The 25,987-nt window shown below is 50.1% G+C and overlaps 2 protein-coding genes across 2 annotated transcripts; both read left to right on the forward strand.

Annotated features, from left to right (window-relative positions):
* Nucleotides 1-28: 28 nt before the first annotated feature.
* Nucleotides 29-11,570, forward strand: NDUFA7 (NADH:ubiquinone oxidoreductase subunit A7). The gene is made up of 4 exons (XM_032251946.1): nt 29-138; nt 537-586; nt 4,669-4,818; nt 11,337-11,570. The coding sequence occupies exons 1-4, from the start codon at nt 88-90 to the stop codon at nt 11,425-11,427; spliced, it is 342 nt and encodes a 113-aa protein (XP_032107837.1). The 5' UTR covers nt 29-87; the 3' UTR covers nt 11,428-11,570.
* A 2,755-nt stretch (nt 11,571-14,325) lies between these two features.
* On the forward strand, nt 14,326-21,369 carry CD320 (CD320 molecule). The gene is made up of 5 exons (XM_032251948.1): nt 14,326-15,059; nt 18,598-18,723; nt 19,775-20,005; nt 20,579-20,710; nt 20,884-21,369. The coding sequence occupies exons 1-5, from the start codon at nt 14,933-14,935 to the stop codon at nt 21,024-21,026; spliced, it is 759 nt and encodes a 252-aa protein (XP_032107839.1). The 5' UTR covers nt 14,326-14,932; the 3' UTR covers nt 21,027-21,369.
* Nucleotides 21,370-25,987: the final 4,618 nt, after the last annotated feature.

Here is a 25,987-nt window from a genome sequence, read left to right on the forward strand (position 1 = left end):
CGTCTCGCGAGACCACGCCGCGTCTTTCCCAGCAGCCCCTGCGGTGGAGACGTCAACGGCGGCGCTCTTCAGAAGCGCGGACTGAAGATGGCGTCCGCCACACGTATCGTCCAGCGGCTGCGGAACTGGGCGTCCGGGGTGCGCGGGGCGGACAGGGCCGCGTCATGGAGGGTCTTCGGGCTCCGTGTGTCCCGGATCCGCTCCTGCTTCTCACCTCCCTCCTAAGCCGGCACCCTTCGCTCTCCGCGGAATCTCCCTAGGAACCCCCAACTCATGACCCCTTCAGTCCGGGACCCTCTCCTCGGCGGGGACTCACTCAGGCCTGGGAATTCCCCAATCCAGGACCTTTTTAGCCTTCGATCTTGTGGGCCAGGACCCCGGCTTTCACCTTTAGGGCCCACATCCCTTTTCCCGAGTGTTCCTCCCCTGCCTTCCCTTAAAATGCTCATCACCGGGGCATCCCTGGTCCCTCGCCCTCTCCTTTCCTCTCTTCTGGGGTGCCTTGCAGGCCGACCTCCCCTCTGCTCTTCCCACAGCATGACCTGCAGGCGAAGCTGCAGCTGCGCTACCAGGAGATCTCCAAGCGGTGAGCAGGCCCCGTTCGCTGCCCAGCCTCTGGCTTTGTCCTTTCTCCACGAAAAACAAGATCTGTGTTCCTTTAGACACCTGAAGCGCAGGGCTGAGCTCCTGCCACCAGTCCCTTGCCAGGCTTTGGAGGCAGAGGTTTTCCTTTAACCTTGCTGAGCTCCGGAGACAGCTCTCCTGGAACAGCGAGGCCGGGCATGCATTCTGAGTGGGAATCAGGCTAGATTTACAATACTCAGTAAGAGGTCCAGAGAGGCTAAATCATTTGCCTGAATTCACTCAGAAGTTAGAAAGTGACAGCTGGGATTTGAACACAGAAGTGTCCTATTTCAGACTCATTTATATTAAAAAATTAGTGGATGTTTACAAGCTACTGTCATATATGACCTCAGCCTTGGGTTTAACATTGTGAACCAGGAAAGTACTTATTTACATTTCCTTTCACGGACCCCACATACTAGGGAGAAATGTAGGGAAACAAAGCAGGTAGTATTGTTCTGGAATGCTTTGAAGACAAAACAAAATGAGTGGAAGCTGGAGGGCCGCTACGTAAAGTCACGTAGTTGGGAAAGATCTTTCTTTGGGAATTGACAGTTGAGTCACCTGAATGATGAGAAGGACCCATTCAAAGAATAATTATTGAAAAGACATTCTGGCCGGGTGTGGTGTCTCACACCTGTAATCCCAGCACTTTGGGAGGCTGAGGTGGGCGGATCACCTGCAGGTCAGGAGTTTGAGACCAGCCTGGCCAACATGATGAAACCCCATCTCTACTAAAAATACAAAAATTAGCCGGGCAGGTGTCATGCGCCTGTCGTTCCAGCTACTCAGGAGGCTGAGGCAGGAGAATTGCTTGAATCTGGGAGGCAGAGAGCTGAGATTGCACCACTGCACTCCAGCCTGGGTAACAGAACAAGACTGTCAACAAAACAAACCACAAAACAAACCACAAAACAGAACAAACAAAACAAAACACAAAACACATTCTGAGTAGAGAGAACAGGAAGGGCTAAGACTGTGTCAGGTTGGAGAGAGACTGAGTAGGAAGGAGGCCATTATAGATGGAACCCATTGAGGGAAGGGGATAATGGTATAATCTATGAAGTCAAAGGGGTAGGCATAGGTAAGGCAGTCATTGAGAGTTGTAATGAAAGGAAAAAATATAGCATTAAGATAACCAAATTAACATGAATGCCTGTATGTTGTGACGAATTCCAAATATTAGAAGTGTTGAATTTTTTTGTTTTCAACTTTAAGTTCTGGGATACATTTGCAGTTTTGTTACATAGGTAAACATGTGCCACGGTGGTTTGCTGCAAAGTTCAACCCATCACCTACGTATTAAGCCCAGCATCCATCAGGCTATTCTTCATTATGCTCTTTCACCACCCGCCTGCGCTTGGTTTTCTATCAGCATAGTTGGGCCAGTTGAGGAAATGGCTTTGTCAAATTTTTGGATGAGGGTGCCCTCTAGTGATTCATCTGGATGTTTTATTTTGGCTTTTTTTTTTTTTTTTTTGAAACTTGGTCTTTGTCTCCCAGGCTGGAGTTCATTGGCACAATGATAGCTCATTGCTGCAGCCTCGAACTCCCAGGCTCGAGTGATCCTTCTGTTCCAGCCTCCCAAGTAGCTGGGACTACAGGCACATGTTACCATGCCTGGCTAGTTTTTAAAATTTTTTTATAGGAACGGGTCTTACCATGTTGACCAAGCTAGTCTTAAACTTCTGGCCTCGTGGCCGGGCGCGGTGGCTCAAGCCTGTAATCCCAGCACTTTGGGAGGCCGAGGCGGGTGGATCACGAGGTCAAGAGATCGAGACCATCCTGGTCAACATGGTGAAACCCTGTCTCTACTACAAATACAAAAATTCAGCTGGGCATGGTGGCGTGTGCCTGTAATCTCAGCTACTCAGGAGGCTGAGGCAGGAGAATTGCCTGAACCCAGGAGGCGGAGGTTGCGGTGAGCCGAGATCGCGCCATTGCACTCCAGCCTGGGTAACAAGAGCGAAACTCCGTCTCAAAAAAAAAAAAAAAAAAAAAAACTTCTGGCCTCTGGCAAGATGTGGTGGCTCACACCTGTAATCCCAGTACTTTAGGAGGCCGAGGCAGGCGGATCACGAGGTCAGGAGTTCGAGACCAGCCCAGCCAAAATAGTGAAACCCTGTCTCTACCAAAAATACAAAAATTAGCTAGGCATGGTGGCATGCATCTGTAGTCCTAGCTACTTGGGAGGCTCAGGCAGGAGAATTCCTTGAATCCAGGAGGTGGAGGTTGCAGTGAGCCCAGATTGCAGCACTGCACTCCAGCCTGTGCAACAGAGTGAGACTCCATCTCAGAAAACAAACAAACAACTCCTTCCTCCTTGGCCTCCCAAAATGTTCAGATTACAGGTATGAGCCACCATATCCAGCCTCCTTAAGTCTTTCACATCATATATTGCTTTTAATATTAAACATTTTTTACTTTATGTTTGTGTTTCTTATTATTTTTTTTTTTCTAAGACCAGGTTTCACCATGTTGGTCAGGCTGGTCCTGAACTCCCGACCTCAGGTGATCCGCCCTCCTTGGCCTCCAAAGTGCTTGGATTACAGGCATGAGCCACCACGCCCGGCCTGTGTTTCTTATTTTTAAAAAATACAATGACTTACACTTGTTTTAAGAAAAAGTTGGCCAGGAGTGGTGGCTCACACCTGTAATCCTAGCACTTTGGGAAGTCAAGGTGGGAAGATAACCTAAGGCCAGGAATTTGACACCAACCTGGGCAACATAGTGAGACCCCCAACTCCATACACACACACAAATAGACATATATATATATATATATATATATATATATATATATAGAGAGAGAGAGAGAGAGAGAGAGAGAGAGATAGAAAAATTAGCCAGATGTGGTGGTGTGTATCTGTAGTTCCAGCTACTTAAGAAAAATTAGCTGGATGTGGTGATGTGCGCCTGTAATTCCAGCTACTCGGGAGGCTGAGGCGGGAGGATTGCTTGAACCCCAGAGGTTGAGGCTGCAGTGAGCTATGACCACACCTCAAACAATCATATGATTGCATATATTATCCAGGCTGGAGTACATATGATCACTGTCTCGAAAAAAAAATTAAATTCTGGCAAAACAGTTCTCAGATAAAAACGTGACTTAGAAACATGGCTAAGTGCAAACAGATCGATTTACAGTTTTTCCTGTCTTTTCTTCCCCTTCTCTTTGGAAAGCCCCTCTTTTGTTTTGAGCTTTTTTTTTTTTGAGATGAAGTCTCACTCTGTTGCCCAGGCTGGAGTGTAGTGGCGTGATCTCAGCTCTCTGCAATCCTCTACCTCCTGCTACCATGCACGACTAATTTTTGCATTTTAGTAGAGATGGGATTTTGCCATGTTGACCAGGCTGGTCTTGAACTCCTGACCTCAAGGGATCCACCCGCCTTGGCCCCCCAAAGTGCTGGGATTACAGGCATGATTTACGGTGCCTGGCTTTGTTTTGAGCATTTCCTTTTAAGGCCTCAGGCTTCCTGGGAAATGCAGCCCAGGGTTTAGTTCAAGACAAGACTGAACTCTGTTCACCCCTCTCTGGCCTCCAAAGAGTTGTTGCCTGGCCACATGGTGGCAGGAAATGTAGAGATCTGGACAGGCTCCAAGGTCAAGGTGTTCTTTGAGTAATGGGCCTTAATCCCAGCAGGGTTCTCCAAAGATTTCCTGAGATAACAGGAAACACACGGCGCCATAGCCTGGCCTTAGGGGAAAAAGCCACTTAGAGTGGGCTAAATCAGGTGAGGTTGGCTGCCAAGCTCAGCCGTGGGGTAGAGGGCATGGGAACATGTCCCGGGCCTTGGGAGCCTCACAAAGGGTCTGCTGTACCCTCTTGCTTATTGGGGACAGGTGGGGTACCTGGGGCTGCCATCTGCTTCTGGTCCCAGGACCCCTCCCCAGGCATATGTCCCTGCCAGTGTACCAAGGGACATCCCCAGCCTGTGACCTATCCCAGGGCTGGCTGTGGGTCCCTGAGGTGACAGGAGCCCACAGTGGGGGCTGTGACAATGACTGTCTCTTTTCTTTAATGCTGATCTTTTTTCCCCTCAGAACTCAGCCTCCTCCCGAGCTCCCTGTGGGTCCCAACCACAAGCTCTCCAACAATTACTATTGCACTCGCGATGGCCGCCGTGAATCTGTGCCCCCTTCCATCATCATGTCCTCGCAGAAGGCACTGGTGTCAGGCAAGCCAGCGGAGAGGTGAGGATCTCCAGTGTTGCTCACCAGATTCCCCACAACCCCCTCCTGTGACCCACTCCCTCTCCCCAGCTTGTGGAAAGGGTAGTTTGTCAAGATCCTACTTAGTAAGCATCAACTGTGTCAGGAACTGTGCTGCTGGGAGCTTTTTGTCCAAGAGCTTATATACTTGTTTTTAGAGACAGAGTCTTGCTCTGTCGCCCAGGATGAAGTGCAATGGTGCAGTCATCGTTCACTGCAACCTTGAACTCCTGGGCTGAAGTGATCCTCGCCACCTTCTTCAGCCTCCTGAGTAATTGGGATTACAGGTTAATGCCACCATGCTGGGCTAATTTTTAAACGTTTTGTAGAGAAGGGTCTTGCTCTGTTGCCCAGGCTGTTCTCAAACTCCTGGGATCAAGTGATCCTCCTGCCTTGGCCTCCCGAATAGCTGGGAATACAGGTGAGAATCACCGTGCTCAGCAAGAGCTCATTTAGGCCAACCCAGGGCAGGGTAGAAGTTAGTGCCTCAGCCGGGACTGGGCATCCTACAAAACAGATGAAGTTCTGGGGTACCTCCAAGGGCCCTGTGAAAAGCTGAGACGATACAGCTTATATAATTATGTATTCTTCTTATTTTATTTATTTATTTAAGACGGAATCTCACTCTTGTTGTTTAGGTTGGAGTGCAGTGGCATGATCTCAGCTCACTGCAACCTCTACCTCCCAGGATCAAGCGATTTTCCTGACTCAGTCTCCCAAGTAGCTGGGATTACAGGCGTGTGCCACCATGCCCAGATAATTTTGTATTTTTAGTAGCGATGGGGTTTTACCATGTTGGTCAGGCTGGTCTTGAACTCCTGACCTCATGTGATCCCCCAGCCTCCCAAAGTGCTGGAATTACAGGCATGAGCCACTGCACCTGGCCATATATTCTTCTTAGAGAATTGTATAAACCCTGGGCTCCTCTCAAAAACTAGTTTGGTTCCTGGTTTCAGTTGCCTTCTCTTAATTAAATGGGGACTGTAATAGTATCTACTTCAGAAAGCTGTTACAAGGGTTAATCCTCTTTTTATTTTTTTTTAAATATTTGGTAGTATTTTATTTATTTATTTATTTATTTTGAGACGGAGTTTCACTCATGCTACCCAGGCTGGAGTGCAATGGCGCGATCTCGGCTCACCGCAACCTCCGCCTCCTGGGTTCAGGCAATTCTCCTCCCTCAGCCTCCTGAGTAGCTGGGATTACAGGCACGCACCACCATGCCCAGCTAATTTTTTGTATTTTTAGTAGAGACGGGGTTTCACCATGTTGACCAGGATGGTCTCGATCTCTTGACCTCGTGATCCACCCGCCTCGGCCTCCCAAAGTGCTGGGATTACAGGCTTGAGCCACTGCGCCCGGCCTGAGGGTTAATCCTCATAATTAATATTTGTATACTCTTAGAAGGGAGGCTGGCACAGAGACTGTCCTTCCTACCTCCCAATAACAACTCTACCAGTTAGATGGTCATGGCCCCTCTTTTTTTTTTTTTTTGGAGGAAAAAAAAAAATCCTAGCCTTAAGAAGGCTGTGAATCTTGGCTGCAGAAGCATCAGAGCCAACTCCAGCAAAGAAGCTAGCCTACTCTCCTAGTCTCATCTCTCTTCTGCTGTGGTTTTCCCTCTGTCTTGTTCTCTCATTCTCTTTTTAAAACGTTTATTTTATTTTGTATTATAGCTTGCTTAACTCCCTTCTGGAACGAAAATTTTTTTTTTCTTTTTTTTTTTTTTTAAGAAGAAAGAGAAAGAATAAAAAAAAAAGAGTGAAGGAGAGGAAGAAAGGGGAAGAGGGAGAGAGAACAGGGGTGTTGCTTTATTGCCCGGGCTAGAATGCAGTCTAAAAATGGGTATGCCTGTAATTGTGTTTAATAATAAAGACATGAAAAAAAAAATGAGGGAAGAAAATAACAAGCAGCCAACCAATATTTCATTTAAACCTGTAAATAGGTGTGATGTGGTACTGATAAGAGTGTATACTTTGTATATTTAAAGTGGAGAGTTCTATAAATGTTAATTAAGTATACTTGTTTCGGATCTGAGTTCAAGTCATGGATATCGATGTTAACTTTCTGTCTCATTGATCTGTCTGATATTGATGTTGAAGTCTCCCACTAGTATTGTGTGGGAGTCCAAGTTTCTTTGTAAGTCTTATATATCTGGGTATTCCTGTATTGGGTGCGTATATATTTAGGATCTTTAGCTCTTCTTGTTACATTGATCCTTTTATCATTATGTAATATCCTTCTTTGCTTCTTTTGATCTTTGTTGCTTTAAAGTCTATTTTATCAGCGAAAATTGCAACTCCTGCTTTCTATTTATTTATTATTTTTGCTCTCCATTTGGTTGGTAAATTTTTCTCCATCCCTTTGTTTTGAGTCTTTATGTATCCTTGCATGTGAGATGAGCCTGGATGTAGCATACCAATGGGTCTTGGCTTTTTTTTTTGCCTGTCTGTGTCTTTGGATTGGGGGATTTAGTTGATTTAAATTTAGAATTATTAATAATATATGTGAGTTTGACACTGCCATTTAATGTTAGCTGGCTGTTTTGCCCATTATTTGATATAAGTTCTTAATTATGTTGATGTTCTTTATTTTTTGGTATTTTTTAGAAAGGCTGATACTGGTTGTTCCTTTCTATTTGTAGTGGTTTTTTCAGAAGCTCTTGTAAAGCAGGCCTGGTGGTGATGAAATCTCTGAGTGCTTGCTTGTTCACAAAAGATTTTATTTTTCCTTCGCTTATGAAGCTTAGTTTGGCTGGATGTAAAATTCTGGGTTGAAAGTTCTTTTCTTTAAGGATGTTGAATATTGGCCCCACTCTCTTCTGTCTTGTAGGGTTTCTGCTGAGAGATCTGCTGTGAGTCTGATGGGCTTCCCTTTATGAGTAACCTGACCTTTCTCTCTGGCTGCCCTCAGTATTTTCTCTTTCATTTCAACCCTGGTGAATCTGGCGATTATGTGCCTTGAGGTTGGTCTTCTTGAGGAATATCTTTGTGGTGTTCTCTGTATTACATGGAGTTGAATATTGTCCTGCCTTGCTAGGTTGGGAAGGTTTTCCTGAATAATATCCTGAAGCGTATTTTCCAGCTTGGATTGATTCTCTTTGTCACATTCAGGCACACCTATCAAACGTAGATTAGATCTTTTCACATAGTCCCATATTTCTTGGAGACTTTGCTCGTTTCTTTTTATCCTTTTTTCTCTAATCTTGTCTTCACGTTTTATTTCATTAAGTTGGTCTTCGACCCCTGATATCTTTTCTTCTGCTTGATCAATTTGGTTGTTAAAACTTGTGCATACTTTGCGAAGTTCTCGTGTTGTGTTTTTCAGCTCCGTTAATTCACTTATATTCCTCTCTAAATTGTGTATTATTGTTAACATTTCGTCAAACCTTTTTTCAAAGTTCTTAGTTTCTTTGCATTGGGTTAGAGCAAGTTCTTTTAATTCCCAGAAGTTTCTTATCATCCACTTTTTAAAGCCCTCTTCTGTTAGTGGAACACAGTCTTTCTTCATCAGGCCTTGTTCTGTTGCTGAGGAGGAACTGTGATCCCCTGTAGAGGGAGAGGTGTTCTGATTTTGGGTATTCTCAACCTTTTTAGGCTGGTTTCTTCCCTTCGTTATAGATTTATCCATCTGTGGTCTTTATAATTACCGTCTTTATAGTTGGGTTTCTGAATGGATGTCCAACTTGTTGATTCCCAGCGCTAAAATCTGAGCAACCCACTGCGCCAGCCATAACAGCGGCTTTAAGATTGATGGTGCTTTTCTGACTGCACCAAGAACCGCCGCACCAAGGCAGCGGCAAAACCGCCTCGCCGGCCACAAGAGTTGCGCTGGCGACCCGTGGGGCTCCTCCACTGGGAATCACCTGGTGCTTGAGCAGCAAAAATTGATCTGAAAATGTGGCATTCTCTCGTTCTCTGCGCTTTCAGTAGGAGCTACAATCCCGAGCTGCTAGTGATCAGCCATCTTGGATCTCTCAAAATTGGCCCCTCTTGCAAAAGGGAAAATTGAGGCTCAGAAAGGCCAAGTGATTGTCCCGGGTCACAAAGGCAGTGGTAAGCAGAAGCAGAATTTCAAACCAGTTCACCCGGACTCCCATTGGAGTCTGGGCTCTGCAGCCAACTCACAGTGTGGGCAGTGCCTCAGCCTTCTTGAGCCTTGGTTTCTTTATCTATAAAATAGGGATGCTAGGCCGGGCGCGGTGGCTCAAGCCTGTAATTCCAGCACTTTGGGAGGCCGAGGCGGGTGGATCACGAGGTCAAGAGATTGAGACCATCCTGGTCAACATGGTGAAACCCCGTCTCTACTAAAAATACAGAAAAAAATTAGCTGGGCCTGGTGGCGCGTGCCTGTAATCCCAGCGACTCAGGGGGCTGAGGCAGAAGAATTGCCTGAATCCAGGAGACAGAGGTTGCGGTGAGCCGAGATCGCGCCATTGCACTCCAGCCTGGGTAATAAGAGCGAAACTCCGTCTCAAAAAAAAAAAAAAAAAAATAGGGATGCTAGACTTGTAGTGTGCTGAGATCTGGGAGGCAATGAGGCCAGGCAGGGCAGCTCTATATTTAGAATTCTGTGAATAGGGCCAGGCATGGCGGCTTGGCGCCTGTAATCCCAGCACTTTGGGACTCAGACGCAGGTGGATCACAGGTGAAGAATCAAGATCATCCGGGCCAACATGATGAAACCCCGTCTCTACTAAAAATACAAAAAATAGCTCGGGGTGCTGGCGCACACCTGTAATCCCACCTATTCGGGAGGCTGAGGCAGAAGAATTGCTTGAACCTGGGAGGTGGAGGTTTTAGTGAGCTGAGATAGTGCCACCGTACTCCAGTGTGGCAACAGAGACTCCATCTCAAAAAAAAAAAAAATTCTGTGAATAGGCTGGGCATGATGGTGTGTGCCTTTAATCTCAGCGACCTGGGAAACTGTGGTGGGAGGATCGCTTGAGTTCTAGACCTGTTTGGGTAACATAGCGAGACCCCGTCTCTATTAAGAATTTTTTAGGCTGGGTATGGTATTTCATGCCTGTAATCCCAGCTGAGGTGAGTGGATCACTTGAGGTCAGGAGATTGAGACCAGCCTGGCCAACATGGTGAAACCCTGCCTCTATTGAAATACAAAAATTAGGAGTACTGTGGCTCTAGCCTGTAATCCCAGCACTTTGGGAGGCTGAGGCAGGTGGATCCCTTGAGCCCAGGAGTTCGAGACCAGCCTGAGCAACATGGTGAAACACTGTCTCTACAAAAAATACAAAAATTAGTTGGGTGTGGTGGTATGCCCCCATAGTCCCAGCTACTTGAGAGGCTGAGGCAGAAGGATCTCTTGAATCTGGGAGGTCAAAGAAGCTTCAGTAAGCCAAGATTGCACCACTGCACTCCAGCCTGGGTGACAGAGTGAGACCCACCTTCTAAATAAACAAATAAGAAAGAAAATAAAAAATTAGTTGGGAGGGCACCTGCCTGTAATCCCAGTTACTTGGGAGGCTGAGGCAAGAGAATCACTTGAGCATGGGAGGAGGAGGTTACAGTGAGCTGAGATTATGCCACTACACACCAGCCTGGGTGATGGAGCAAGACTCTGTCTTGAAAAAACAAAAAGAACTCTGGTCAGTGGAATGGTTGTCACCTTCTGTTCACTGGAGTCCAGTACCAGAGTGTGGCAAGCTATCTTGTTCCCACACACCCCTTGCCATGCCCCTAGGGATGTCTGCCTTTCCCAGGGAGGCCACTTCTGCCTATTCCACTTCCTTGAGGCTCCTCGGAGGTCCTGTGCTTCCACCCCTAGGGCGCCTCCTTGTCATCCCACCTCCTGCTTTCTTTCTTGCTTAGGATGTGAGGTGTGTGAACCTCTCCAGCCCTAGGCCCCACAGGCTCAGGTGGGCGGAGAGGGGAGGGTGCTCATCCTGGACTTCCCAGCACAGGGTCTCCTGGGGGCTCCCTCTTGGCCAGCTCTGGGCCAGAAACGTGTTTTGCAGTTGCCATTTGCACATGGATTCTCAGCCCCATCAGCCTGAGTCTTTCTGAGGGCAGTACCCCATCTTCCTGGCTCTGCGCCCTCATAGTAGCGCCTGCCAGGTAGTTAATGTTCAGTCCCGGAGGCAGGAAGAGCTGGAGGCTAGTGTCATTTAAATGCTTGGTCTGTTTGCCAGCATCCTGTTCTGAGGGGCAGCAGGAATGGGGATGGGGGCCTTGTGTACACTGGGAACCAAAAGTGGGAAGGGAGGAGCCCAGCTCTCCACTGTGGGTTCTGGGCCCTGGAGCCATGGCAGGGCGTTCACACAGGGCTTACGAGAGAGAGGAGGCTTGCCAGCTCCCAGCTGGTATCGCTTGACCCTCTGAGGGACTACATTGGAGGGGTTGGCATTCTGGAATACCCTGCTGTCTTCCCTGCAGGTCCAGAAAGTCCCTCTGGGTATGTTTGTACCAGGGCAGGTGTGGGCTGCCTCAGATCCTTCTGCACTGTTCTTTGGAAACCCTCACTGAAATCTTTCCCTCCTCTAGCTCCGCTGTAGCAGCCACTGAGAAGAAGGCGGTGACTCCAGCGCCTCCCATAAAGAGGTGGGAGCTGTCCTCGGACCAGCCTTACCTGTGACACTGCACCCTTAGGGCCCCTGACTACTTTGCCTCCTTGGATTCCCTCCAGGGAAACAGTGACCTAATTTATGACAAATATGTAGAGCTCCAGTATCGCTTCTCGTTTTACTTTAAAAAATAAAAAAATAGAGTCTCACCATGTTTCCAAGGCTGATCTTGAACTCCTGGCCTCAAGTGATCCTCCTGCCTCGACCTCCCAAAGTGCTGGGATTACCAGCGTGAACCACCAAACCTGACTTGATTTTACTTTTTTTTTTTTGAAACAGAGTTTCACTCTTGTTGCCCAGGCTGGAGTGTAATGGTGCAATCTTGGGTCACTGCAACCTCTGCCTCCCAGGCTTAAGCTAGTCTCCTGAGTAGCTGGGACCACAGATGTGTGTCACTATACCCGGCTAATGTTGTATTTTTTGTAGAGATGGGGTTTCACCGTGTTGGCCAGGCTGGTCTCAAACTCCAGACCTCAGGTGATCCACTTGCCTCGGCCTCCCAAAGTGCCGAGATTACAGATGTGAGCCACCACGCCCAGCCCCTGATTTTAAGCAATACCCAGGTCACTTGGATTTTGGGGTGAAGTCAGTGCTGAGTCTTCCAACTCTGTCGGTGCTCCAGCGGTGAGAGAGACACTGTCCCTGGGTGCAGAGGCCCTGAAGACAGCAACACGCTTTCCCCTGAAGGCCAGGCTCTGACCTTGAGAGTGGTGGGAATGGGTGACCCTTCTGGAAGATTGGACTCCAGGACTGCTGGGTGTTGGGGAACACTGATCATGAAGACCAGTCAGGTGGGGGAGGGGTGTGTGTGTGTGTACACTTGGTAGGCCAGCCACAGACATCTCACTTCCATCTCTGTTTTTGGGGGGGATGGGGTTTTGCTCTTGTTGCGCAGGCTGGAGTGCAATGGCACGATCTCAGCTCGCTGCAACCTCCGCCTCCTGGGTTCAAGCGATTCTCCTGCCTCAGCCTCCTGAGTAGCTGGGATTACAGTTGCCCCCCACCATGCCCAGCTAATTTTTTGTATTTTTAGTAGAGACAGGGTTTCATCATGTTGGCCAGGCTGGTCTTGAACTCCTGACCTCGGGTGATCTGCCTGCCTTGTCCTCCCAAAGTGCTGGGATTACAGGCATGAGCCACTGCATCCGGCCTTCACCTCTTAAATTTTTGTTTGAGACAAAGTCTTGCTCTGTTATCTAGGCTGAGTGCAGTGGCATGATCTTGGCTCACTGCCACCTCCGCCTCCTGAGTTCAAGCGATTCTCTTGCTTCAGCCTCCCAAGTACCTGGGACTACAGGTGTGCATAGCCATACCCAACTAATTTTGTATTTTTAGTAGAGACAGGGTTTTGCCATGTTGGCCAGGGTGGTCTCGAACTCCTGACTTCAAGTGATCTTCCTGCCTCAGCCTCCCAAAGTGCTGGGATTACAGGTGTGAACCACCGTGCCTGGTCTAACTTTCACCTCTTGAGGGCTTCCCCAGCCACTGCTCACATGGACCTTCTTCAGCACCTTCCCACTGAGGTCCCTGCTTGACCTTGGTCACCTTGCAGCTCAAGGGAGAAGGCAAAGGACAGTGAGGGCTGCTCACAGGGAAGGCAGACCTAGGGCAGATCAGGAAAGGCCTCCCTGAGCCAGAAACCATTATGCTAGGGTTGCAGGATGAGAATGAGCCCTGGAAGGAAGGCAGTTGTTTCCTGGGGAGGAGACACACATCTGCAAAGGGAAATGTACAAGTCTGGCTGCAGGAGCCACCCAGTGACCCTAAGCAGGAGAATGTCATGGCTGTCCCAGGGCACAGCCCCATACCCTCAGCAGCTGAAAAAGATCAGCTGTCGACCAAGAGGGTGCTGAGAGGGTCCTGCCCTCTGGAAGCGGAAAGGCCACAGTTGCAGGCAGCAGGTACATGTCTCCCAGAGTGGGTCCTACAAAGGCTAACAGCCCAAGGCTTCCTGGAGGAGGTGGGATTCTGCTTGGGGCAAAAGGATGAATCAGATTCAGAAAGGGCAGGAGGGAGAGAAAGACCAGGCAGGGTGTGCAGAGGCCACCAGGAAGGCAAGACCCTAGGAAAGGCGTGCACTGACGGCCTCTGAACCAAGTTTTAGGACCCTGACTTTTCTTTTTTTTTTTTTTGTTTTTGAGATGGAGTCTCATTCTGTCACCCCCGGTTGGAGTGCAATGTTGTGGTCTCGGCTCACTGCACCCTTCGCCTCCTGGGTTCAAGTGATTCTCCCACCTCAGCCTCCCTAGTAGCTGGGGCTACAGGCAAATGCCACCACACCTGGCTAATTTTTGTATTGTTAGTAGAGATGGAGTTTCACTATTTTGGCCAGGCTGGTCTCAAACTCCTGACCTCGTGATGCACCTGCTTCGGCCTCCCAAAGTGCTGGGATTATAGGCGTGAGCCACTCACCCAACCAGCCATTTGACGAAATGAGGATCAAATGGTGAAACCCCATCTCTACTAAAACACACACGGGGTGCCATGGCAGGTGCCTATAATCCCCAATGCGCAGGAGGATGACTCTGGAGAATCACTTCAACTGGAGAGGCGGAGGTTGCAGTGAGCCGAGACTGCGCCATTGCACTCCAGCCTGGGCAACAAGAGCGAAACTCCGTCTCAAAAAAAAAAAGAAATGGGGTCCCACTGTCACCCATGCTGGAGTGCAGCCCCAAGTGGTCCTCCTACCTCAGCCTCCTGTGCAGCGGGGACTACAAACTAGAGCCACCATGCCCAGCTAATTTTCTTTTTTCTTGACACGGGGACTTGATGTGTTGCCCAGGCTGATCTCAAACTCCTGGGTTCAAGCGATCTGCCCGCCTCTGCTTCACCAAAGTGCTGGGATTACAGGCAGGAGCCACCACATCCGGCCTTTATTATTAAATTTAATTAATTGATTTTCTTTTCTTTTTTTCCCTCAAGCAACCTGACTCTGGGGTCGTTTACTCACCAAATATTTACTAAGAACCTACTGTGAGTCAGGTACTATGTGTCAGGCCCTCAGAATAAAGCAATGAGCAACAGAAGATCTCTGCCGTCCAGTAGTTGGCATTGTATACTCGGACGGTTAACCAGAATAAGTAATTAAGATTAATTACCTATCGGAGCCAAGAAAGCAGTGAGATGAGGGAAGAATGAGGAGTGCTTGAGGGGCGTGGCAGCCATATTAAAGAGGATCACGAGGCAGTAACATTTGCTGCAGTCCCCATGTGGAACGGGAAATAATGCAAATGAACATCAAGAAATTCCTTTTCCATCCCCAGAAGTTTCTGACTTCAAGCGGTCTCCATACCTTTTGACCGATCTCGTCACTGGGGAAAGTAGGGACGGGCGTCTAATTCTCTTTCTCTCCTATTCTGGCATTTACGGTAGGCGTAGCCGCGGGCGCGGGGGGACTCAGGGGGGCGTGGGTCCCGCCCCATCCTGCTCGTGCGCGTGCGCGTGCGCAGGAATAAGAGCGAGGTAGGGACGGCGCGTGGCCGGCGCCGCTACGGAGGCAGCTAGACCAGCGGTTGGATGGCGCGGGGCGGGGTGGGGCGAACAGGGGCTCTGGGCCTGGCTCTGCGGCTTCTGCTCGGTCTTGGACTAGGCCTGGAGGCGGCCGCGACCCCGCTTTCCACACAGACCTCCGCCCAGGCCGCAGGTGAGTGTCACCCGCAGCGCAGCCTCCCCCCGGCTTAGCCTCCCCTCTGCGCTCCGACAACGCCTCGCCATTGGCTACACCGCACGTCCGTCCCGGACACTCCCCCAGCACTTGGACGTGCACTTTGCTTGCGAGAAGCCGCGCGCGGGTGCTAGGAGGACCCCATACTGAGGGACTGGGGGTCCTTCCGCCCGGGTGCCTCCACGTGCCCTTAACAGTTTTGCCCAGGTCTTGCGCACCGCCCCACACGTGCTCTGCTTTGTCGTGCCCCATTGTCACCTCCAAGCCGCCCTTGATGCCAGCGTGGTCAGAAAAACTGTTAGCAGGCTCAGATTTTCCGACAACTAATCGTGCAGGGCGGGTCACCTGGTGCCTCTCATACCTGTGCCTTCGCGCCCAAACCCTCTCGCCCAGGCCATGTCTCTGTTCCGCTGCCTTCCTCACCCTCCCAGTCTCTCCTCCTTTGTCCTCCGCCCTCGAGGTCTCTCCCTCCATGCTACTCCAGGCCCTCGAAGAGACTGGGGTCACAAGTTCAGTATACCCCTGTGGGCATATTCACCCTGGCCTAAATGGTATTGGTGGCCAGTGGGGACAGGCTCCCTCTCTGAGGCTCCTAGAGGCAGCTGGGAGGGTTGGAGTAGCCTCCCTGTGCACACCGGCACCCCTGACTTGCAGTTCTGGGCTCAGGTTCACACGCTTTCCCAGCTCCTTTGTGCATTTCGCGCTTTGTAGGTCCCTGGACTCACCCCAAAGTCCCTGACATTGTTCCTGTTTTGTTTTTTTTTTCTTAAGCAGGTTCACATTAACCAAGTACAAAACTTTTTGTTGTTGTTGAGAGTCTCGCTCTGTTGCCCAGGCTGGAGTGCAGTGGCGCATCTCACTACACCCTACGCCTCCCGGGTTCAAGCGATTCTCCTCCCTCAGCCTCCCAAGTAGCTGAGACTACAGGTGCTGCCACCATGCCTGGCTAATTTTTGTATTTTTGGTAGAGATGGGGTTTCGGCATGTTGGCCAGGCTGGTCTCTAACTCCTGACCTCAAGTGTTCTGCCTGCCTCTGCTTCCCAAAGTGCTGGGATTGCAGGACAAAACTTATACTGAGTCCCCTTTCCACAGGATGTTGAGGTAGGGATTCCCAGCATACCCCCTTTACAGGTAAGGAAACTGAGGCCAGGAGGGAAAGTCACTGGTCACTCTGACTCCTATCAGGTTTACCACCCTATGAGGCAGGGACTGCTGTGCTTTGCTGTCCACTTTGCAGAGGGACACACACTCCAGTGGGCCAGGAGTCAGAGGTGTCAGGGCTGTGAGAGTCTGGGCCTGGGTAGAGAGTCACTCTTGGAGGCTGCCAGACCCCCCGGGGGTAGGGAAGGAAGCTGGCGCCGGGTTGTCCACAGCTCTTCCGGGCTCCACAGAGCTCAGGGACTGTGTGGCTTGAAGGTGCAGTTGGCTCTGAAGGCCAGGGAGGGGCTGGCTGTGGGGAGATGAGGGGTTGGAGGCTCATAGCTGGTGGGTAAAGGTGGAAGAGGTTAAAGGCCCTGGCAGAGTGAAGCCAAGCTAGGGTGGTGGATTTGCCACCTCCCCTGGCCGTACCCAGGAGGAAGCCCTAAAGGCTATTCCGTTCCTCTGCCCCTTGGCCCAGGTTCTAGGCCCCTCTGTGCCCCTCCAAGTCGGCAAACAGCTGAGCTTTTCTGCTCAGAATCTAGCACAGCTCGGAACTTCTCTGGACCCAGCTTGGACCCTTTTGTGACCTGTGTTCACTTATGATCAGGCACTGCCCTGGGTTTAGGCAGCCAGGTCACAGCCCTGACCTCCATAGGATGTCCAGTCTGGGTGGATAGGCATGACCAGGGTAAGGACAGTTGTTAGATGTGGGAGGCAGTGCTTCCTAGGTCTCCGAGGCGGACATGAGACCTCTCCCAGGAAATCAGCTGAGATCTGAAAATAGAGGGGGAAACACAGGGTGTAGAGAGGAGAGAGGGAAGGGCAGGTCTCTGGTATCCTAATGGACCTTGGGACCTGAGGCTCTGGTGAGGAGCTAACACATTTAGGATGGGGAAAGTGATCAGGTCTGGGAGGAGTTCAGGAGGCAGGGCAACAGGACTTGGTGACTACGCAGGTTCTCTGCCAGTGCCTCAATTTCCCTTCTTCTATGCAGAGGAGATAGACTGTCCCTGCTAACCTGAGCCCATGAGCCTGACTCAGGCATGTGGAGAAATGGCCCCACCCCTAGTCTCTTTAACCACGGAGATGGGAGGTCTCCCCGGTAGATTATCTCGATGTGAGGAGCCTGGTGAAGACTCTAGGATCATCAAGCCCTGCATTTGAGCCCCAACTCTTGCTCTATCACCCAGGCTGGAGTGCAGTGGTATGATTTTGGCTACCAGGTTCAAGTGATTCTCGTGCTTCAGCCTCCTGAGTAGCTGGCATTACAGGCAAACCCCGTCTCTATTTAAAATACAAAAATTATCCACCATGCCTGGGTAATTTTTGTATTTTTAATAGAGACGAGGTTTCACCATGTTGGCCAGGCTGGTCTTGAACTCCTGGCCTCAAGTGATCCACCCACTTTGGTCTCCCAAAGTGCTGGGATTATAGGTGTGAGCCACCGTGCGCTTTGCCACCAGGTCTGTATTCTCCTCTTAGTTCCTTTCTCTGTAGCCTGCAGAGTGCAGTAGCACCTGCCTAGTGGGGCTCTTGGTAAGGCTAGGAACCACTGCGTTCTGAACCCCACTTGTACTAGGGGCTCAGTAACAAGCAGCTGCCAGTGTGGTTCTTGTGTCCCAGGACCTTGCCTGTTGTCTGGGTCTGACCAGCAGACCCTGACCCAGTGATGGATAAACAGATGCACTCAGACACAGATATCCAGTGAAAAGAGTGGACTTAGGGGTCCGGAGCACTCACTGATACCGAGAAGGATTGGGTAAAGAGTTAGCAGCCATGACCCGTCAGCCAGTGAAGTTCACATTTGTTTAGTACAGATTAAATGACAAAGGTATTGAGTAAATGCCGCTAGAGGGTAATTGACATTGTGGACCTCCCAAGTAGAGAGCAATCATGCACCTCCAGATAATCAAAGGTTGGTCTTAAGACTACATGAGTAAACAAGCAATTTAGGTAAGGTCCTCTACGTTCTTACGTATCTATGCCCTAAGCTTTTTTTTTTTTTTTTTTTTTTTTAAGATGGGGTTTCACCATGTTGGTCAGGTTGGTCTTGAACTCCCGACCTCAGGTGATCCACCTGCCTTGGCCTCCAAAGTGCTTGGATTATAGGCGTGAGCCACCATGCCTGGCCACCCTAAGCTTTTAATTCAGATGCCTTCAGCCAAACCTTTTACTGAAGCTGAGCACCCCCCCACCCCGCCTTCCAAGAAGATTGTGACTATTTACTGTAACTATATAATTTGTCCTCTAAGATGTTTCCCACCACCCTGACTGAACTGCCACAGCCTGTCACCTGAGGATCACAGTGTCTACTGTGCTCTTTAGAGGGAGGTCCAGCCTCCAGCACCCCAGGCTTCATTTGCATCCATCTCGCAGGCTCCAGCTCAGGCTCGTGCCCACCCACCAAGTTCCAGTGCCGCACCGGTGACTTATGCGTGCCCCTCAACTGGCGCTGTGACAGTGACGAGGACTGCCCTGATGCCAGTGATGAGGAGGAGTGCCGTGAGTGGCCATGCCCAGGGGCAGGGCTTACAGGGGGTGGGGCCTGTGGGTGGGATGTGAGGGGCCAAGGTGCATGGAGGTGGAGCTTGTGGGAAAGGCAGGGCCACAGGGGTAGGTGGGACTTGGGTCTGTGGGTCATAAGAAGAAGCGGGATCTAAGATGGACTTGGGCTGGGCACGGTGGCTCATGCCTGTAATCCCAGCACTTTGGGAGGTTAGGGTGGGAGGATTGCTTGAATCCGGGAGTTTGAGACCAGCCTGGACAACATAGTGAGACCCCCTCTCTACAGAAGATAAAAAATTAGCCCTGCATGGTGGTATACACATGTAGTCCTAGCTACTCAGGAGGCTGAGGTAGAAGGATCACTTGAACCTGGGAGGTTGAGGCTGCAGTGAGTTAAGATTGCACTAGTGCACTTCAGCCTGGGCAAGAGAGTGAGACTCTGTATCAGGAATAAAAAAAAGAAAGAAAGAGAAAAAAGAGAAAGGAAGGAAAGAAAGCAAAAGAAAGGGCCAGGTGTGGTGGCTCATGCCTGTAATCCCAGCACTTTGGGAAGCCTAGGCTGGCAAATCACTTGAGGTCAGGAGTTCAACACCAGCCTGGCCGACATGATGACACCCTATCTGTACTAAAAATACAAAAATTAGCCGAGTGTGATGGCAGCCCTCTGTAATCCCAGCTACTCGGGAGGCTGAGGCAGGAGAATTGCTTGACCCCAGGAGGCGGAGGTTGCAGTTAGCCGAGATTGCACCACTGCACTCCAGCCTGGGTGGTGGGGCGAGACTCTATCTCAAAAAAAAAAAAAAAGAAAAACAAATAGAATAAAGTGGGCTTGTAGGAAGGTAGAGCTAGTGGAGTCTTGGGGGAAGAGCTTGCAGGGAGGTCTGTCTTTAGAAGGTAGAATTAACAGTTGCAGGGGATGGAGCTAGGAAGGATACACTTTTTGGACTCAGCTGTTCTTAGAGGGTAGGGCTTGCAGGGGACTGGGTTGCAGGGAGTACCTGGGCCTTCTTGGGTGGGCATTTGGGACCTGACTGACCCTGTGCACCAGCGATTGAGCCGTGTACCCAGAATGGACAATGCCCACCGCCCCCTGGCCTCTGCTCCTGCACTGGCGTCAGTGACTGCTCCGGGGAAACCGACGAGAAACTGCGCAACTGCAGCCGCCCGACCTGCCCAGCAGGAGAGCTCCATTGCACGCTGAGCGATGAATGCATTCCACTCACATGGCTCTGCGATGGCCACCCAGACTGTTCCGACTCCAGTGACGAGCTCAGCTGTGGTGCGCACCTGTGGGGGTGGGGCGGACTGGTGGGTAGACGGGACTACCCACTGCCTGCTGTGGGGTGACCAGGCTGGGGGTGTGGACACGTGGCTCTGCCAGTGGGGTTCTGCCTGTGGGGGCCGCAAGACATCTTTAGGGACAAGGCATGGTGGGTTATGCCTGTAATCCCAGGACTTGGGGAGGCTGAGGCAGGTGGATTATTTGAGGTCAGGAGTTCAAAACCAGTTGGCCAACATGGTGAAACCCCGTCTCTACTAAAAATACAAAAGTTAGCTGGGCGTGGTGGCACACACCTGTAATCCCAGCTACTCGGGGGGCTGAGACAGGAGGATCGCTTAAACCCAGAAGGCGGAGGTTGCAGTGAGCCAATATTGTGCCATTGCACTCCAGCCTGGGTGACAGAGCCAGACTCCCTCTAAAAAAAAAAAAACAGTAACATAATGACAGGCAGCAGTCAGCTTCACCCAGCCTGGGTTGGAAGATAAACCCTAAGGGCTCTCCTGGGCCCCTGGCCCCCTCATGCCTTCAGTGCCCTCCCCTCAACAACTGAAATGCCTGGGCTAATTGCAGGAACCAGTGAGACCCTCCTGAAAGGGAATGCCACAACTATGGGGCCCCCTGTGACCTTTGAGAGTGTCACCTCTTTCGGGAATGCAACGTCCTCTGGAAGACCAAGTGCCTATGGGGTTATAGCAGCTGCCGGTGAGATGGACTTACCCTCCCATGTAGGAGGCTTAGAGCTCCATGGGATTCAGGGGAGGTGGTTGGGGAGTGATGAGCTGCAGAACTCCCATCTCCATGTGGGTGGAGCTTGGTGAGTGTGGGGGCTCTTGCCTTCCCCTCTCCTTACTCCTCTGTCCATCTGTTCCCCACAGTGGTGCTTAGTACAAGCCTGGTGGCCGCCACCCTCCTCCTTTTGTTCTGGCTCCGAGCCCAGGGGCGTCTCTGCCCACTGGGGCTGCTGGTGAACGTGAAGGAGTCCCTGGTGCTGTCAGAACGGAAAACCTTTCTGATCTGAGGACAAACACTGGCCACCACCATCACCCAGCCCTGGGTGCAGCCAGGCAGGAGGTGATCAGTGATGTGGACCGCGATATAGGCGTGCCAGCCCTCAGAGACCAGGGCTGTTCTGGCCACGTGGAACCTCCAACCTCAAACTTGAGCTCCTGCAGAAGCGGCCCTGGAGATTCAGAGTCCCTGAACATTCCCTATGGAGACCTGGGGAGCTTGGATGGGGAACACACTATAGCCAGAACCGAGGGGCCGGCCCCAGGTAGCTCCCAGGAGGTGGAACGACCCCGTGCTGAAGACACTCCTGCTGCCCCATCAGAGGGCGGTGAATAAAGTTGCTTCACAAGCTCTGCCTGCCTCTGGGTCTCTGTCTCCCTCAGCCTGGGCAGCCTGGGGACTCTGCTGCAGCCCCACCTCCATGAGAGGCTGGGCCGTAGAAGGTGGGACATGGAGACCCAGCCCTGGGTGCAGCTACTGTGCCTCTTGCTTTTTGGGAGCAGGGGAGGCAGGGCTGGGGTGGGTAGGCAGGGCTGGGGTGGGGAGTCTGCGTTAACTTCAGGCTTCTTGAAAGAAGAGCAGAGCTTGGGCAGTGCCTTCCTGTTCCCAGGTAAGGAGACCCTCATTCAACATGGCCTCCTCCCCAGTGCAATGGAAGCCAGGAATCCTCGGACTCACCCTGTTTTAATTATTTATTATTATTTTGAGATGGAGTCTTGCTCTGTTGCTCAGGCTGTAGTACAGTGGCACAATCTTGGATCACTGCAACCTCCGCCTCCCAGGTTCAAGTGATCCTGCCTCAGCCCCCCTAGTAGCTGGAATTACAGGCATGCACCACCATGCCTGGCTAATTTTTGTGCTTTTAGCTGAGACGGGGTTTTGCCATGGTGGCCAGGCTGGTCTCAAACTCCTGACCTCAGATGATCTACTTGCTTTGGCCTCTCAAAGTGCTGGGATTACAGATGTGAACCACCATGGCCTGCCTATTATTTTTTATTATTTAGAGACAGGGTCTTGGCCATGTGCAGTGGCTCACACCTGTAATCCCAGCACTTTGGGAGGCTAAGGTGGGCGTGTTGTGGAAATTCAACCTGAGAAGAATAAAGAGACCAAGAAACACAAGAGAATCTCTTTATTGGAGCTCCGGCTGATGGCGGCCTCACTGCCCATAATGGCTGCCAGCCCTGAACAAAGAGAACGCATTGCCTTTGTACAATTTGAGGCGGGGAAACAAGGCAGGGAACAAGTTTTGGACAAAGACAGTTAATCAGGTTTTACAGTCTTGGGCTTCTGGTTATTTGTCTATAACCTTGCAGCTGAGGTAGGAGGTGGAAAGGTTGAGGAGGACACCAGAAAAACAGGAATTGCAGATGTATATGCGGGCTGCAGACCTAAAGATATGCTCTGGTGCTCTTATCTGCATAGGGAGGGGGTTGAACTGGGTCTGCTTTGCCTCTACTTTCTCTAAACACAGGTTTTATGACTAGCCTGGAATGTGGGCTGTGAGATAAGTTTGCAGCTGCAGTTGGTTAGGCTAAGCTGGGAGGGGTTACTTATTTTTGCTTACTGTGATTTTTCCTTATGACCTAGTCCTAATGTCAACTATTATTCTAATTTTTATTTTTTTGAGACAGAGTCTCGACTTGTTGCCCAGGCTGGAGTGCAATGGCGTGATCTCTGCTCACCGTAACCTCCGCCTCCTGAGTTCAAGTGATTCTCCTGCTGTAGCCTCCTGAGTAGCTGGGATTACAGGCATGTGCCACTGTGCCTGGCTAATTTTGTATTTTTAGTAGAGATAGGGTTTCTCCATGTTGGTCAGATTGGTCTCAAACTCTCGACCTCATGTGATCCACCCACCTCAGCCTCCCAAAGTGCTGGGTGAGCCACTGCGCCCAGCCTTATTCTATTTTAATTCTGTCTTTGATTTTATTTTCCTCCTAATTCTCCCCTTAAAAGCTTTCTTTGAAAGGATTTTATTACTAGAAAGCTTTTTTCTTTTCTTTCTTTCTTTTTATTTATTTATTTTTATTTTCGGCAGGTGAATTGTTACACACTCCTTAACAGATTCCGACTTCCATGGCCACTGTCCTGCTTTTTTTTTGAGACTTACTTTACAGTTCACATGATACCAGGATGGAGTGGTCAGCCTGTCATTGAAGTGTTACTGTTCGTTTGCTCAAGTGCAAAACTAGCTCGCCAGTGTCCCTTCTCCTGTTGTCATCTGTTTTGGACATCCTGACGGCAGGAGTAGGCAAACTCCTTCGGCTCCGGTTGGGCTCTCTGTGGCTGTGCGTGTGTTAGGTCGCCTCCCTCTCTGGGGGGTCTTACCGTCATCGACTACCAGCCGTCCATCTGGTTACAGGGCACGCAGTATCATTGGAGGCTTTTGCTTAGTCTGGAAGACAAGACTGGAGCTGGGTTACACTTTAGCAAGCTGCTTCATTAGGTGTTGTAACCTAATGGTTATACTTCATGATTTGGCCTACAAGCTCTTTACCTGCGCATCTGTACTTCTTGTGATTCAGAAAGGGAACAAAAGGCTGGATGTGGTGGCTCATGCCTATAATCCCAGCACTTTGGGAGGCTGAGGCGGGCAGATCACTGGAGGTCAGGAGTTTGAGACCAGCCTGACCAACGTGGTGAAACTCTGTCTCTACTGAAAAAAAAAAAAAAATTAGCCAGGTGTGGTGGCAACATGCCTGTAATCCCAGCTACTAGGGAGGCTGACGCAGGAGAATCACTTGAACCCGGGAGGTGGAGGTTGCAGTGAGCCCAGATCACACCATTGCCCTCCAGCCTGGGCAACAAGAGCCAGACTCTGTCTCAAAAAACAAACAAAAAAGGGAACAGAAGAAGGCAGAGTATGAGGAAGGAAAATACATTTAGGTGAGTCCTACATTGGTACTATACTCATCTGTCTCTTCACCATGTGGGTTCTCTTCCTCTGAGGACAAAGGCTGATACTTAGTTAAAGCCATCATTTGGTGGTAGTGTGCCTAGCCACTGCTGCCTCTATGGTTGATCGTATACGTCTAAATAAAAGAGGTAAGAGGCAAGGGAGTATTAGGCATCCGTCTAATATGAGAATTACGCTCCCTATAAGAGTTCTGAAGCTACCAAAACACGAAAACAGACCACTGAAAAGAATCTGGAGACCACCTTTTCCAAGTCTGGACCAGGACATGGGCCAGTTTCTGCATTCTGGCAGTGATTTCCATTACTACTTGTCCATTGTCATCAATTTCTTTTTTTTTTTTTTGAGACAGAGTCTCGCTCTGTCACCCAGGCTGGAGTGCAATCGTGCGATCTTGGCTCACTGCAACCTCAGCCTTCTGGGTTCCAGTGATTCTCCCTGCCTCAGCCTCCCGAGTAGCTGGGATTTCAGGTGCCTGCCACCGTGCCCAGCTAATTTTGTATTGTTAGTAGAGATGGAGTTTCCCCATGTTAGCCAGGCTGGTCTTGAACTCCCGACCTCAGGTGATCTGCCTGCCTCAGCCTCCCAAAGTGCTGGGATTACAGGCGTGAGACACCACACTCAGCCCATTGTCATCAATTTCTAAACAACAATTGGTTAGGTTAAATTTTCCACAAACCCCTCCTTCTGAGGCCAGGAGATAGTCTAGTGCTACGCTATTCTGGTATATTGCATTTCTCATCTGTGTGGCTTGTACGGCTAGCAAGTCTAAAGCTGTGGATGTTTCATTGGTTATAATTTCCAGGACTGCCTGTAACCTAATGATGTGGTTTATCATATAGATGGGAGTGTGATATCCCCACATCCCATCTTGCACCCAAGTAGCTGGACCATAATAATTCTTTCTGGGGGCCAGGCTGTCTTTCCAGTCTCTTATTTGTACCTCTTCCCTCCCTTCCCCTCCCCTCTCCTCCCCTTCAGTTCCCTCCCCTCTCCTTCTCTTTCTTTCAATGGAGTTTTGCCTCTGTTGCCCAGGCCGGAGTACAATGGCACAATCTCAGCTCACTGCAACCTCCACTCCACCTCTGGGGTTCAAGCGATTCTCTTGCCTCAGCCTCCCAAGTAGCTGGGATTACAGGCATGTGCCACCATGCCCTGCTAATTTTGTATTTTCAGTAGAGACGAGGTTTCTCGATGTTGGTCAGGCTGATCTTGAACTCCCGTCCTCAGGTGATCCACCCGCATCAGCCTCCCAAAGTGCTGGGATTACAGGTGTGAGCCCCCGCATCTGGCCTGTACATCTTTAAGTTCACCGCTTACTTGTTTCTATCTTTGGATTCATCATAAATGGGGTATCCTAAAACTTTTAGGGAGAGCAAGAAAAATGATGGCTTAATAATTCCCAGCACACAAGTCCCTGTCCATTTTTTGGCAGCTACCAATAAGCCCATTGGCCACATATCCAATAAAGGCCTGTGAGCGCCTGCCAAGCATTTGGTGCCTCTAGTTGATACCAGGAGTGGTTTAAGGAAGAAAATCTAGAAAATGGGTTGAATCGAGGTGGTTTGGAACTGCTCTTACCTCATTTGTTTTGTCTCTGCATAGGGTCTTTTCTGTAGTTTCCTTGTAATACTTCTGTCCTAGACATGCTAGTTCACCTACTGGGTTGGTGTAGGCAGCTCCCCAACAGGCAATACAGTACCTTCCTATGATGGAAGCCTTTAGGAGCGAGGTACTGGAGCTGGTAGATGAAAGCTCTGGAGAGTTTGAGGCAAGAAGGGTTAAAGTGTGATTATCTTGGGGTAGCAATTCCTTCGCCTCCCAGGCCCATTGGTTCGCCATGTTAGTTCCTCCACATACGTAACATAACTCCCACATTTCCTGCTATATTTTCAGCTAACTGAGCAAACAGACTTTTTTCTTTTTTTTTTTTGAGACAGAGTTTTGCTCTTGTTGCCCAGGCTGGAGTGCAATGGTGTGATCTCAGCTCACCACAACCTCCACCTCCCAGGTTCAAGCGATTCTCCTACCTCAGCCTCCCTAGTAGCTGGGATTAC

The sequence above is a fragment of the Sapajus apella genome, unplaced genomic scaffold, assembly GCF_009761245.1.
Source record: "Sapajus apella isolate SASKATOON/1434 unplaced genomic scaffold, GSC_monkey_1.0 scaffold77, whole genome shotgun sequence".
Lineage (NCBI taxonomy): Eukaryota > Metazoa > Chordata > Mammalia > Primates > Cebidae > Sapajus > Sapajus apella.

What these genes read in the sequence shown, in the direction of transcription:
- NDUFA7 (XM_032251946.1), top strand. Translation starts at nt 88, where the DNA reads ATGGCGTCCGCCACACGTATCGTCCAGCGGCTGCGGAACTGGGCGTCC. An exon ending in TGCGGAACTGGGCGTCCGGG is followed by an intron (nt 139 to 536) that starts GTGCGCGGGGCG and finishes CTCTTCCCACAG; the next exon opens with CATGACCTGCAGGCGAAGCT. An exon ending in TCAGGCAAGCCAGCGGAGAG is followed by an intron (nt 4,819 to 11,336) that starts GTGAGGATCTCC and finishes TCCCTCCTCTAG; the next exon opens with CTCCGCTGTAGCAGCCACTG.
- CD320 (XM_032251948.1), top strand. Translation starts at nt 14,933, where the DNA reads ATGGCGCGGGGCGGGGTGGGGCGAACAGGGGCTCTGGGCCTGGCTCTG. An exon ending in GACCTCCGCCCAGGCCGCAG is followed by an intron (nt 15,060 to 18,597) that starts GTGAGTGTCACC and finishes TCCATCTCGCAG; the next exon opens with GCTCCAGCTCAGGCTCGTGC. An exon ending in CAGTGACGAGCTCAGCTGTG is followed by an intron (nt 20,006 to 20,578) that starts GTGCGCACCTGT and finishes GGCTAATTGCAG; the next exon opens with GAACCAGTGAGACCCTCCTG.